Here is a 13,966-nt window from a genome sequence, read left to right as displayed (position 1 = left end):
GCTGGAGGAGTAAAAATCAGGGCTCCTTTTTCTGCATGGTTGCAAAGAACACCGTCAAGGCTGCAGGTCTGTGGAAAAACTGCCAGTCTCAGAGTGGGTTTGCAAACTCACCTGCTGGAGGACTTGAGAGCACCCCTCATGGGGGCTGGGCTTCAAGGTGAGTTTTCTTGTGCAGCAGATTAAATATAAAAGAGGTTGGACAAAGTCTGTTCGGTCACGTGCAATTGCTTCATCCCATCCTGATACGCCCCGTGGCTCCTTGGGTGGCAAGAATGTTTTATGATCTTTGCCTATGGTGTGCTGTGTGGGGCTGTCTCAGGGAGGCACGGTCTGTGCAGGTAGCTTGGGCATTACTTGGTGCTGGAGAGCAAATGCTGATGTATTGGAGGAGAGATCCTGCAGGCAAGCTCTGGTGTCCTCTTTTATTTAACAGCTGTTTAAAATCTGTAAGGCAGGCTCTGGCAGTCAGGCCTTCCATGTCGCTATTCCTGCGGTTGCGCAGCTGCTGAGGACAGTCGCACTCGCTTCTTCGCAGCCCAAATCTTTTCTTGTAGCTGCAATATGTCAGGTGGTGAAGAAACAGAGCGTACCTTTCCTCTCCAGGCCCAGAAACTGCATGGGGCTCTCGTAGGAGATGAGGGTTGAGAATTCCTCCTATGGAGGAGAAAACTGGGCCCAAATAACAGCTGTGAGGTAGAGGCAACCAAAACAATATCAGGTGTTCCTGCTCAGGAAATGTGTCCAGATGTCCTTTCCCTGTGGGGTTAGGCATGAGCTTAACTCCAGGTGGCTCAGGGGAGCGCTGTCTGCCTGCTGCAGTGCTGAGGTTCATGGTCTGGCTGTGGGTACCCAAATTCACCGTGCTTTTTCACCAGGGAACCTATTTCTAGGTACTTTCTCAGCCTGATGTATTTGTATCACTGTGATCAGCCAGTCTTTCTTCCTGCATAGCAGGGGCCCCACAGGTTCCCCAAATTAATTTCTAACAGTGGTAAATCCATTGTAACCTCTTGGAAGTTGAATGGTGAATTAGATCCCTGGTTACATTCGTCTCCCTTGGTCACTGAACGTGTTGAGTTTCAGCTTTCCAACCTTTGCTGTTCCTTACTTGCTGGCTGAAAGTTCTCTCAACTACCGCATTTTTGGGTTTAATTCCCTGGGATGAAGTCACCCTTCAGTCATGTGTGAAGCAAATCCTGGAATCTGCTGTAGAGCAGATGATTGTTACTCTCTCCAAGCTCCAGCATCTTCCTCCAAGTGTGGACGTTCCTACTGGAGGTGGTACTTCAGTCTGCCTCTGGACACCTGAGGAGCACGTTAGCCTTTAGACCCTGCAGGTACCCTCCTCAAAAGACTCTCATGCCCTGCTCACTAGCCATCCGTGGCCCACACGTTCTGTAGGTGTGTGACCTGTAAATCCTTACTGGCATCATCACAGATTTGAAGATTTCTTGCCAAGTACTGATAAAACTGATAAATTGCTTTGACCCTCTATTTAATCTGACCCTATATGCCGTTATATTTTATGTCAATTTTCTCGATTTATTGAATGCCATTCAGGTTTGATGCCACTCTAGTTTCTTGATAAAGGTTGTGATACGGATGCAGACCCCCTGCAGGACTGTGTCGCTGGATTAAGCTCTTTCCTTCAGTGGCTGAGTTGGGGATCTTATGGAAAAAGATACCAAGTCAGCTTGACAAGACCTATGTCTGTAAACCCACAGGCAACTGTTGTTGGTTGGCAACAGTTATACGACTTGTTTTGGGTTGTCCATTAATCAAGCCCTGCGTTTTGTCAGGGATTTCCATCAGGTCTCTAATTATTTTGGTCACGGCATCACGTGCTCTCTCTCCCTCTTTGTCCGTAGATTGCCTGCCTTGCAGGGCTGGGCACCAGACAGCCTGAATCAGCAGAAACAGTCAGCCTCCAAGAGAGCCGAGCAGTCTGTCAGACCCCAAGCAGATGTGTTTCGGACCGCGTAGGCTCTTTGCTAGAGCCTGGGGAGGTGAGGGGCACGGGGCTGAGCTGGGATGTACCTGCCGCTTGGCAACACAGCTCACCTGGAAGCTTCTCCATCCAGGATGAGCAGCGAGGCACCATCTCTTCCCAACCTGTGACTAAGCGCTGCCTTGGCAGGGCCCCGTCCGAGCCCTCATCCGGTCGGGACTCAGCGGTAATTGGTAAGGGTGCTGAAGGGCCGGCCCCAAGGGGACGCTTAGCACGCTGGTGGCAAAGATGGTGCAGCGACGGGCCCCCCAGAGACCTTGGCTCTGTTTTCGGTGGTTGCTGGTGACCTTTCCCTCCTCTAACGTGGAAGGAATCACGTGGCCAAGGGCAGGGCTGTCAGTCTGCGGCCAACAACTACAGTTCGCGTACATGAGGAAAACAACGTGGTGCGCAAGAACGTTTGTTTCCCTTGGACCTTGTAGAAAATCCAGCTGAGGTTTCTCTGAGCCGCTGTAAAGCGAAGCTGTAGGAGATGGAGGCAAAGAGGGGAGGAAAGGTGGTCACTGGAGAAAGGGCTCCCTCACAAGAAGGAACCCAGCACGGATGCTTTCCCCGCTGCCCCGGTGGGGAGAAGGGCTCAGGGGAAGGCGTTCCTGGGGCCAGCCCCACGCCTCCACACCCCGGCACTGCAGGGAAGTGTCACTGCAGGGAAGGACGGGATGCTCAGGAGAAGGCTAATTAAAGGCAAGACTTTTAAGAGACCTCTGACCCGGGGCTACAGCCTGGCTCTTAAATAGCTCAATTAGGAGACATTTATGTTGACTAACTGCCCAGAGAGGTGTAACCAGAGGAGTTCCTCGGGGAGCCGCACGAACACGAGCAGATGGAGCCCGTGAGGCATCGCCCTGCCCGCCTGCAGCGCGGAGGTGAGGGCAGCCGCCAGCCAGGCCCCAAACCGGGGCGTGGGGGCCAACGAGCACCTGGCCCCAGGCTCAGGACCCGGGCTCAGGACCCTCTGAGGCACCTCGGCCGCCAGCCGCGGAGCGGTGCTGCGTCGGGCTGTTTCTCAGGTTGGTTATCGTGGTTCAACTGCGCGTAGCCGCGCACTGAGCGGGCGCCGTACCGGCTCCAGAGCCACTATTGGCCCCTCCTCATTAACAGCCGCAGCTTGCTCCCGTTTCCCTGTTTTTTTCCCCAAACGGGAGCTGTGAGCCCGGGGGGAAGCCTGGCGTGGAAAGGGCCCGGAGGCAGCCCCGAGGCCATCCCGGGGCTCACCGTCCCCGGGCTGGCTGCGGGCCGGGCCCCGGGCACAGGCGTTCCCCGCGCCCCCCTCCCGGGGCCGTTCCCGGTTCCCCGCCGGGCCCTGGCCGCGGGCGCGTGCTCGGGGCGCTCCCGGCCGCGTGGCCGCGCGCGCGCTACCCCCGCCAGGTCCGCAGGGGCGGGGGCCAATCAGGGCGCGGGGGCGGAGCCTGCGGGTGGGCGGGGAAGGCAGAGGAGCCCGGCCGCCGCCGCCTGAGCGGCCAATGGGCGCGCGTGCCGTTGAGGAAAGGCAGGTGCTGCCGCTAACGGGCGTGCGGCGAGGGGGCTGCCGCCGGGACGAGAAGGGCCAATGGGGTCGGCGCGCCGCCTGACGGGCAGCCCGCTCGGCCAATGGCGGGGCGCGCGGGCGGGGCGCGCGGGGTGGCTAGCCGGTGCGGGCCGCCATTGTGGCCAGTTCGATCGGTATCGGGAGCGGAGAGCGGAGCTCAGCGAGCCCGGAGCAGGGAGCAGCCCCCCCACGGCCGGCCTCAGTCACCATCACACCGCGGGAGGCGGCGCAAACAGCCAGTCACCACCACCGCCCGCACCGAACAGCCGCCGCCATGAGCAGCGAGGCCGAGACCCAGCCGCCCGCCGCCCCCGTCCCCGCGGCGGCCCCTGCCGCCGCCCCCGCCGACTCCAAGCCCAACGGCGGCACCGGGAACGGGGGCAGCGGCCTGGCCTCGGCGGCGCCTCCCGCCGGCGGGGACAAGAAGGTCATCGGTGAGGGACGGAGGGGGCCGCGGTGGCGGGGAGGGGAACGGGAGGGGAGGGCCTCGGCGGTGCGCGCGCCCCCCACCCCCCCCCCCCGCGGGGCCGCGCGCGCGTCTCCTCAGAGCGCCGCGCGCCCCCCTCCCCTCCGCCCCCCCCCCCTCCCCTCGCGGCCGTTGGGCGCGCGCGCGCCGCCGGGCCCCGCGTGTCGGCGGGTGGGGGCGGGGCGGCGCGGCGCAAAATGTCCGCCACGCGGGGCCTTTGTGTGCGCCGCCCCGCCACGTGCCGCGCCTGACGCCCCGCAACCTCCCCCCACCCCCCTTTTCTCTTTTGTCGCTGCCTTTCCAGCAACGAAGGTTTTGGGAACAGTGAAATGGTTCAACGTACGGAACGGTTACGGCTTCATCAACAGGTGAGCGCGGCCCCGGGGCCTTCCCCGGGCTCCTCGGGGCGGGGGGGGAGTGGGAGGGGGTGGGAGGCCGGCTGCCGTCAGGAGCCGGGGGGGGGGCGGGGTAGCTGGAGGGGCCTGGAAGCGTGCTGTCCTCGGCGAGCTGCGACCGTACGGGGAAACGTGCAAAGTTCAGGCCGCCTCTCCATCGCAAGGCTTGAGTGCACGGACAGGCCTCGAGAAACAAACGGCCCGGAGGTTCTGAAACGCCCAGGAGGTTCCCTTTCTGCCAGTAGGTGATTTAAAGAACAAACCTGAACGCTTATGGGTTTGTGCGCAGACTTCGGGTTAGCGTAGCAGTGAAGCTGCTGAGTGGCGCAGGAGTTCTGGAATTGCTCTGCCAGGCCCTTCTGGAAAGAAATGGAAATCCTGTCAGCCGGTGGTGGAGTGCCATCGGGTGGGTTATTTGCAGAGGCTGTATTTGTAGGAGCTGTTCCCCCCCTTAAGCACCTCTGGAGGAATGCATCTACCAGAAATGGGGAAAGACATAGGATAATTGTATTTCCTGCTGGAGGTTATTTTTGTCTCTTCTACGGCAGCATAAGGCTTTTTGGATCAGGAAAGTGTTGAGTGTAAGTTGAACAAGTGTGTTAAAGTCTGAAACAAGCTGAAGAAAGATGTATTGCAGCTGGGTGGCTTCAAACCCACTGTAACAGAATTTGACAGAAGGCTTGGGAATCCTTCTCTAGGAAAGCAAGTGTAGATACTGGTGTTGTTACTTAGGTTTGTTCTAAAGATTGCCTTTTTATCTACCTGGTACCTTCTGGCCCTGTCTTCTGGCCTGGTACCTGCTGAGCTCCTTAGCTGATTTTGTGTGTGGCTTCAAAGGTTTGGCTGGCTGAACCTGTCCAGTTCCCCGTGTAGCGTTTGAACGTTTGGTGCTGAATAGCTGTCTGCATTGTTAGCTTCAGCGTCTCTTGCTCTTCTTGTAAGTGCCTATAAAGTTACAGGCCACAAACTCTACCTCTAGGGAAGGCTTTTCTCGGCTCCGCTCAGTAGTGGAAACGCTTAGTTATGTGAGTCAAGCACGGAAGCAACAGCAGCTAGTTAAGACATCTGAATGGCTTCCCCGCTCATATTGTTTTGGCAGCTGTTTAATCCCCGAGGTTGCCATTTTTAATGAGAAACCCAGCATGATCTCATGTTATCAGGAGATTAGAGCTGCAGCCTGAGAACTGAACTGGAGGACATTTCCACAGCTCTGGAATATCTCCCGCTACAAGGGAAATTGCGAGAGCTTCTGCTCTTGCTTGTCTTTGCTTCGGTCGGGTATGCTTGCAGCTAAAACCAGCTTTGCAACTAAAATTCAGCTTTCTAGGTGCATGTGAGCTTCAAGTATTTACTGTGTTATTTTAATGTTAAAGTGCATTTCTTTCCTGAAATAGTAGTTTAAATTCTATCTGTCAATGGTTTCTCCCAGTTGTCAAAGTAATAAATGAATATGCAGGCCACCGACTCGGTCCTGTTAACTAATTGGAACTGCACGTTGATGGCTGGCTTTGTATTTACAGCTTTGCTACATTTTCATACAGAGTTGGTCTGCTTGTCTAAGTGTTCTTTTAATGCAGTTAAAGATATTGATGGGAATATCATCTAATACTAAGATGAGCTAACCAGGTCATTAGGGCTTCAGAACGGGGGTCTGCTGTGCCATTTCGTATTTTGGTTGAGAATGTGATAGCTGCTGTTATTCCTGCGCCATCTGAGTGGCAGTACGCTTACTGCTTCTAGATGTGGTTGCTGGAAAATGCCATCTTAGTACGGGAATCATGCACTGGGCTTTGAAATTAACCAGTAAACTTTCTCACTAATCAGGTATACACCATGAACTACTTGTGCGTACCTGAGTCATTCATGTATCTAAAACTTCAATATACTCTCAAATGAAACAGCCATTGAAAAAGGAAGGACCCTAGTGACAAACATCTGATGTGGCTGCCAAAAATCTAAGTTGGGCAAGAGTATAGAGCATCCACACTTGAAGAGCATAGGTGGTGAGCGCTTCTTGACGCTGCATTTCAGCTGAGAGTGCAGAAGGATAGCAAGCGTCTTTACTGAAACCTGTCACTGGCTTTCCTGAAGGTTTTCAGCTATTGGTGCATCTCTTAAGAGATCTTGCATGGTGAACAAGCAAGTGTTTAGGCTCTGGCTTTCGAGGGCTTCTGGATGCTGCATCACGGGGGCTGGAGATAAGCTGCCTCCTGATGATCACGCTTGCTCTTCTGTAGTCCTTTCCGTTGTCTTTACTACAGTAAACTCGGAGGCCTGTAGTATTTTCAGGTATCAGCTGTGTGAGGAAACAGGGTGACTTTTAGTGGTGCTGTCCGGCAGAATAGCCAAAGCTTGGATTGAGTTTTGGAAAAGTCACGGTTGTCATTATCACGTTTTAAAGCCAATGGTGAGGAGTAACTGCCTTTATCTTATTTAAAAAAAAAATAAAAATCAGTTATGAGCGCACTTTAACGCAAGCTTACTTTGCTGTGTCTTTAACCAGTCATTCTAGGAAATAAAAGGCACTTTGCTGTTGATTCATGAGTCTGTGGAATGACTTGAAACTAACACCACAGCGAGGTTCGGTTGGTGTGATGTGACCTTGAATGTGGGGCTCTGAGCTTGTTATGAGTGGTGGAAATGGTGAGTAGAGCTCTCAAACCATTGTGGAGGCCGTTTCAGCTGTGCCGCTTAATTGCAGAACAGAAACTTTCCTGACTTCACTTGGTGCTGATTGTGGTTGCCCGGCCTTGCTCAGCATGGCAGTTGTGGAAGCTATGGCGTGACCACCCTGAAAGATGCTTTTGGATTCTTGTTCAGGTTAGAGGTACAGATTCGTGCTGTTTTCTGTTTCTTGTGAGTAGAGAAGCCCAAGGCTGGCTCTCTGCGTTCACAAGTGGGACTTGAATAACCCCACTGCCTTTCTTCAGAGGAGTGCTGATCAGTTAATGCTGTTGCTCCGTAGCTGAAGGAAGCAGCACGGCTGAGAGGAGGTAACTGAAGTGGTCGCAGGTGGTTGTCAGCAGGAAGCCAGCGTGATGGGGCGCGCACAGGGTGCTTGCCTTGCTTCGCAGCAGGAATGTGTCCTGTGCCCTGGTCAGCAGCTGTCCTCACAAGGTCGCTGCAGCTCGCTGTTGCAGCCTGTAGGAAATGTGACTGGTGAAGTAAGACTCGGGTGGTTTTCATAGCCTGCGATGGCACATCTCCCACACGGTGTTACCAGAAATGATGGACCGGTCACTGTCAGGTGTTTTTCTTCTTCAAGCCTCTCTACTGGTGGGAGAGCAAGGATGGAGAGAGGAGAAACGCTTTCATGAGAGTCTTACAGGACTTCGGTGCGTACTCTAAACCTTGCATAGGCTACCTGATAAAATCTTTCCTTTAAGCAGTAAGCTAATAAGGGAACAGTTAAGAGCAGGTTGAAGAGTAGTGCTGATGCTGGAAGCTACTTGTCTTGACTGTTTGCTGTTTTGATCCCACTCCTAAACAACTGCGTTTTAAAACTGGGCCAACTCACTGCACTTCACATCTGAATTTCAATTTCATGTTGTCTTACAGGAATGACACCAAGGAAGATGTGTTTGTCCATCAGGTAAGATTTTCTGGAAACTGAAAAACATGTTATCTGTCTGAGACTTGCTCTGCACAACCTTACCTAAGTGGAACTGAGGGGGTGAAAGCACCTCAAGTTTCCAAGAACTGTTACTTGAACACAAGCGACTGTTTCTCAGGGATGGGATGCAAGTAGAGCTCGCTCGTGGCTGGAGATTTTGCATATCCACATGCATCCATCATCAGGACTTTAGATACATAGGGTGGAGTAGGCTGATGCTATGTAGCGATGGAAACTATAGTACCCCAACTTGGGAATAGCTATCTGAAGTCCATTTAAGTTGTCTTGCGGGTTTACAGCATATAGAAATAAGGCTAAAAGAAAAACGTGCGGCAGGGAGAAAAAATGAATTGGGCTGTAATAGGAATGAACCAGTGAAGGTGTTTTTTTTTTTCTGGCAAAACTTCTATGGATTTTTTTTACTCCAGGCTTTCAATGAAAGTTTATAAACATTTTAGTAGATGCGTTTTCAGTCAGACGTACCCATTTAAATATAATCTGTGGGTAGCACAAAGTGAGACTGCGATGCCTCTGTGGTTTATTTCATAGAGCAGATAGGCCTTCACTGAGTCTGTTGTGTCTGACTTGTAAGTCAGTGTGACCAGCTCAGTGTTTTTAAACATAATAAAACTGTGGAGGCATTTATTAATAAAACATTATTCTGTAATGGGCAGTGGAGAAAGTCTGAGAGACTCAACTGGTTTTCTATGGACAGAGACAGGAATATATACCCTGAAGGAAAGCAAAGCGGTTGGACTTCATTACCTTGACTTACTGTCAGATTTCTGGGCTTGTCATGTAACTACTGTCGGTTTCTAACAGCACAGTTTGGCAGTGGCTTGTTTTAATGTAGCGGTTTTGGGGCTTAATCTGAAATAAATGATCATGTTCTAGGCTGTGTATGCTCCTTCCCATCCTCGTCACTAAGCTAGTTTCTCATGAAGGTGTGTTACACTCTGCTACTGTTGTAGTAAGGTTTCTCATCTCTCCCTAAAAATCACTATATGCTGAAACTTCTGGACACGTTTTTCTGTAGATTTTGTTCCATTTAGGGAACAAGTCCAGCTGAATTCTATTGCTGGCATTTATTTGTAAAGTTGTTTCACTTGTCTTACTGTTCAGTTCAAGGATTGTCAAGTAGAATATGGCTGAGAATAGTGCACATAGAGCACTGTCACCTGTCAAAAAACGTAACCACTGCTGAACAACATAGAAAACTCAGCATTTTCTAGTAGTGTCATTTAACATGCAGACACTTAGACAAAAAGTTTTCTAGTATTGACACTGTGGAAAGTGTAATGATTGGTGTATAACATTCAGCTAGAGTAGATTTGCAGTTAACTGGTAAATAAAACACTGTGGCCGAAGTAAGAGTATCGGAAGCCTCGGAGAAGGAAGTCTCTTGATTTCTGGTTATTGATGTGTTTACGTAGTTTGGGACAGCCTCATTTGAATGTAGGCTGCTGCATATTCTTGTGGGAAGTAGAGGGATGGAAACCTGATTACATGATTGGAAAACCCAAAGCAAGCTTTTTGTATTGGTGTGCATATTTCATGGGAATGTACAGACACCATGGGGTGCTTAGTGATAAAATTCTGGTTCAGTTTGCATTGGTTTTGTGGTTTCTGTGTATCTCTTCAAACTGCTTTTTCAACTTCTCAACTAGCAGACAGCATATTGTCAGATATTTCTAGACAATAGTAGAGCTTCAGATAGGCCAAAATCGTAGTAAAACATAAATTTGGCTTTGAGTTTTCACTGTGGTTTAATTCCTTGTTCAGGAGGATGTCATCTTAAGGAATAAATACAAGTCTTCAGACATGCTAAGTAGTATTTTAATGCTGTGCCTGTAAATGTAATTCTGCAATATTATGTTGTTAGACTGCCATAAAGAAGAATAACCCCAGGAAGTACCTCCGCAGCGTAGGAGATGGAGAGACCGTGGAGTTTGATGTGGTTGAAGGAGAAAAGGTAAACACATCTCGGGTGTTAGAGTATGCACAGAAAACTTGGTCTGCAGGCTTTGGTGTGGTGTCTGTGGTTTGAGTCGATGCCTGATGACATCCAGGGAGATGAATGGGGTTTCATTGCTTTACAAATGTGGATGTAAATTGTTGCTCAGTACTACATTATACTATGCTATAACTGATCTGGTGCTCACTGCTTACCTAACGCTCTCCCTGCTCTGTAGGGTGCGGAGGCAGCTAATGTTACAGGCCCTGGTGGAGTTCCAGTGCAAGGCAGTAAATACGCAGCAGACCGTAACCATTACAGACGATATCCACGTCGCAGGGGTCCTCCACGCAACTACCAGCAAAACTACCAGAACAGTGAGAGTGGGGAAAAGAACGAAGGAGCAGAGAACATCCCGGAAGGCCAAGCCCAACAACGTCGCCCCTACCGCAGGCGGCGGTACCCACCTTACTACATGCGTAGGCCCTACGGGCGTCGACCACAATATTCCAACCCTCCCGTGCAGGGAGAGATAGTGGAGGTAATGTTTGCGTAGAGCGTGGTGCTGTGCTGACTTGATTTCTTTGGAGCATGGCGATGGGGTGCAGCTCTTTGCCATTGTTTGTGGATGCTCAAGATCTGTTCCATAAGGCTTTAGCAGTAAGATAAAATGCTTGAGCAGATAGTAATATGCTGGAGGTCTTAGTCAATACTCTTGAAAAGCAGTGTGTTCATATTTGTGTTAACTTTCTGTATAATTAACTGGAAAAAGAATAAATTCTACATAGTACTAGGACCACTGTCCACCTTATTGTATGCTTCAGACTTCAGCCATCAGCCCGCCTGGCTTACAGCAGGCTCTCCATGGTTTGTCTAGTTGTGGTGGTAATGTTTTTGCATGTGGCTAAGATGGTTTGTTGCCTAATGTCTTCCAGGGTGCTGACAACCAGGGTGCAGGAGAACAAGGCAGACCAGTCAGGCAGAACATGTATCGAGGTTACAGACCACGATTTCGCAGGTATGCTGCAGATCAACTCTTTCTTTTACCTTGAGCTTTAGCAACACGGACAGAACATCGCGATGGTCAGATGCTGCATTGTTAAAGCCTAGCTTGACTTTCAGGGGTCCTCCTCGTCAAAGACAGCCTAGAGAGGATGGAAATGAGGAAGATAAAGAGAACCAAGGGGATGAGACCCAAAGTCAGCAGCCACCTCAACGTCGGTACCGTCGTAACTTCAACTACAGACGCAGACGCCCAGAGAACCCTAAACCACAAGATGGCAAAGAGACGAAGACAGCCGAACCACCAGCTGAGAACACGTCCGCTCCCGAGGCCGAGCAGGGCGGGGCTGAGTAAATACCGGCTTACCATCTCTACCATCATCCGGGTGCGTGCCTGGATGTTCTTGAGGATATGATCTGATGGTTGACCTTTTTCTTTGGACACTTTCCTCTTAATTTTTGCCTTAAGAGATTTGAACTATTTTTGCTAATGTGTATTGTAAGAGAGCTAGCCACACTTAGCAGTGCACTTACCAAGTTTTGCAGAACTGAGCTGTGAGATTTTCCTGTCCAAATGCTGGTTAATTGGGAGGACTCAGCAGGCTCTAATTTTCACTGCTGGAATCATTGCCTAGAGTACTGCTAATCTTAAAATCTTGGCTATAGTCGGTAACTCAGGCTTACGACAGTCTTCATTCACCCAGAAGTAGTAGTTCAAGTGATGCTGGTATAGTGAGCTGAAAGTATCCTGCTAGGAGAAACAGGTATGCAGAGATACTAGGATTTAGTTGAGTCTGTAAGCATGTTTGGCTTTTGCTGCTGTGTCCCAAAGGGGATTTGAATGGCATTAAGACCTCTAGGGATTCATTTCTAATAAGCTGATGTAGAATTTGCAGGAATAACTTGGTAGTGGCTTTTTATCTGAACAAAAATGCTGGCAGCAGTGGTTCTTAAGCAGCTCTGTTGCATCTGTGGTTGACGTTGCATTCAGCTGGAGGCCTCACTTTCCTAGACTGAAGTACTGGTGTGGCTTGTTGTTAAGGTCAATATTAAAAACGTTGCCTTCATTGCAAAGTAAGCGAGTTGTGATTTGATGCTAGCTTGGTGCTGTCTTCTGATAGATTCGCTTGCTAATTTGGGAATTTTCATTGCCAGAACAGTTTGTTACTTGTTCTATCTTCTGCTTTGTTTCTGGCACCTTCCCTGTCTGTTCTTCCTCTTCTGTATTTCCTCTCTTAAGCAGAGTTCATATCCCACTCCTGTTGTTTCACTCATCGCTCTTCTGCCTTCGAAGGCCAGCATTCAGACTTATTTAGATCCTGGTGAGAATGTTAATGAATGGTTACATTAATGGGAAGAATAGGGAATGCAGGAGTTAGGCAGGAGCAGTAGTTTGGTGTCATTAGTAGCTACAGACCTCTCCAACTATGAGGTCTTAGGGACTCTTACTTCAAGGGCTAGGATGCTGCTGAATTTGTTGTGCAGCAAGACTTGAAGAGGTATCAAGTCAGTTATTTGCACAACAATAAGTGTGCCTGATGTGAACCTTTGTATTATTCTGCTGTTAATCTTAATGTTTGAGACAAGCTGGATGAACTCCTTAACTAGCAGGCTTCAAAGAAAGAAATAACACAACATTTTATTTTGCTTTTTCTATCTATTTGGTAGTATTGAGGAATATAAATTGTGATTTCTGGTGCATAGTGAAGCTGTTCTACCTCTGTTAGGCACGGGTAGAGACTTGCTGTTCAGCCATTTTTTGCAGATCGTAAGCTGTCCTCCTGCCTTCCCAGGAGTTTCCTCGGAGTTTACCAGCTTTGTTTCCAGATGAGCGTATGGTGAAGTTGTGTGTGTCTGCGGTGCCTGATCTGAGGAGCTTTCTCCAAGAGGCTGTCATGAAAGAGTCTGAAGCAGGAGGCCAGTGAGGGGAGAGGTTTAGATAGAATTAGGTTCTGTTTAAAAACTTTTTTTTTTTCCTCCTGGAATTCTTTGCACTTATTTTGCATAGAAGCTGGCAGTTTTGATCACTGGAAAGTGGGCTGATGTGCTGGACTAATTTAAGAGCTGTAGCTAATAAGATTTTTCTGTGTGTATGAAAGCTCAGTGTGAATTTAAATTGCAGGTGAGTCTTGGTAGACAAAACATTTATATCTGATGATATCTGTCCCTTTTTTCTTTCAGTTTAGTCATCAAAGAAAAGACCTAAGAAATGAAGAAGAAAAGAAAATGAAATTCCAGCAATAAGAAATGAACAAAAGAATTGGAACTGAAGACCTTAAGTGCTTGCTTTTTGCTGTTGACCAGATTACTAGAACTATCTGCATTATCTATGCAGCATGGGGTTTTTATTATTTTTACCTAAAGAAGTCTCCTTTTGGAAACGATAAACACGTTTTTTAAAAGTCTGTTTTTTCTCAATACACCTTTAAAGGTTTTTAAATTGTTTCATATCTGGTCAAGTTGAGATTTTTAAGAACCTCATTTTTAATTTGTATGAAATGTACACCTGATTTTTTCAAGTCAAACTGCAAGCATCTGTTAATAAAGGTCTTAAAGAATTACAGTGTGTGCTTGGTTGTTTCAAACCCACTTTTGTATGGAAAGCATGTAAGTTAAGCATTCGTAAGAGGCTTTGAAAAAGACTGCTTTATTTTTTTGAGCATTTTAGCATATTTAGATATCTATCAAAACTATGTTGAACTCGTACACTCTTCAATTTTAAGTGTCCTCAGCTCTGCTCAGTGAAACCTAAGGGAAATCTGTATGACCCTAAGGCACTTGCTTCCTGTGCTTGACTTCCTGGAGCCTGCTTCTGGCTGCCTGTCTGTTCCTTGCCTTACTGCAAGGGAGTTTGGGTTTGTAACATGCTTCCTCATTCAGGCTGTTGCGGTAAAACAGACTGAGAGGTCTACAGAGCCTCTTGTTGCACGTGAGCTTAGCAGCTCTGTGAAAGTCACAGCCTGGGGCCAAGGGCTCAGAGAGATGACAGCTCTTGGTGCA

The 13,966-nt window shown here is 49.2% G+C and overlaps 1 protein-coding gene across 2 annotated transcripts; it reads left to right on the top strand.

The window, feature by feature from the left end:
• Nucleotides 1-3,647: 3,647 nt before the first annotated feature.
• Nucleotides 3,648-13,529, top strand: YBX1 (Y-box binding protein 1). Of its 2 annotated transcripts, none has more exons than XM_066982182.1 (8): nucleotides 3,648-3,970; nucleotides 4,307-4,370; nucleotides 7,956-7,989; nucleotides 9,893-9,982; nucleotides 10,203-10,505; nucleotides 10,900-10,982; nucleotides 11,075-11,352; nucleotides 13,148-13,529. In XM_066982182.1, exons 1-7 carry the CDS (start codon nucleotides 3,811-3,813, stop codon nucleotides 11,319-11,321), a joined length of 981 nt encoding a protein of 326 aa, XP_066838283.1. In that variant the 5' UTR covers nucleotides 3,648-3,810; the 3' UTR covers nucleotides 11,322-11,352; nucleotides 13,148-13,529. The 2 variants fall into 2 exon arrangements, with proteins under 2 accessions (XP_066838283.1, XP_066838284.1); XM_066982183.1 differs by having other exon boundaries at nucleotides 3,650-3,970; nucleotides 11,087-11,352.
• The last annotated feature ends 437 nt before the right edge of the window (nucleotides 13,530-13,966 follow it).

This window comes from Anser cygnoides, chromosome 23 (assembly GCF_040182565.1).
Source record: "Anser cygnoides isolate HZ-2024a breed goose chromosome 23, Taihu_goose_T2T_genome, whole genome shotgun sequence".
Lineage (NCBI taxonomy): Eukaryota > Metazoa > Chordata > Aves > Anseriformes > Anatidae > Anser > Anser cygnoides.
The sequence above is the reverse complement of the archived record's forward strand: the minus strand, read 5'-3'. Positions and strand labels throughout refer to the sequence as shown.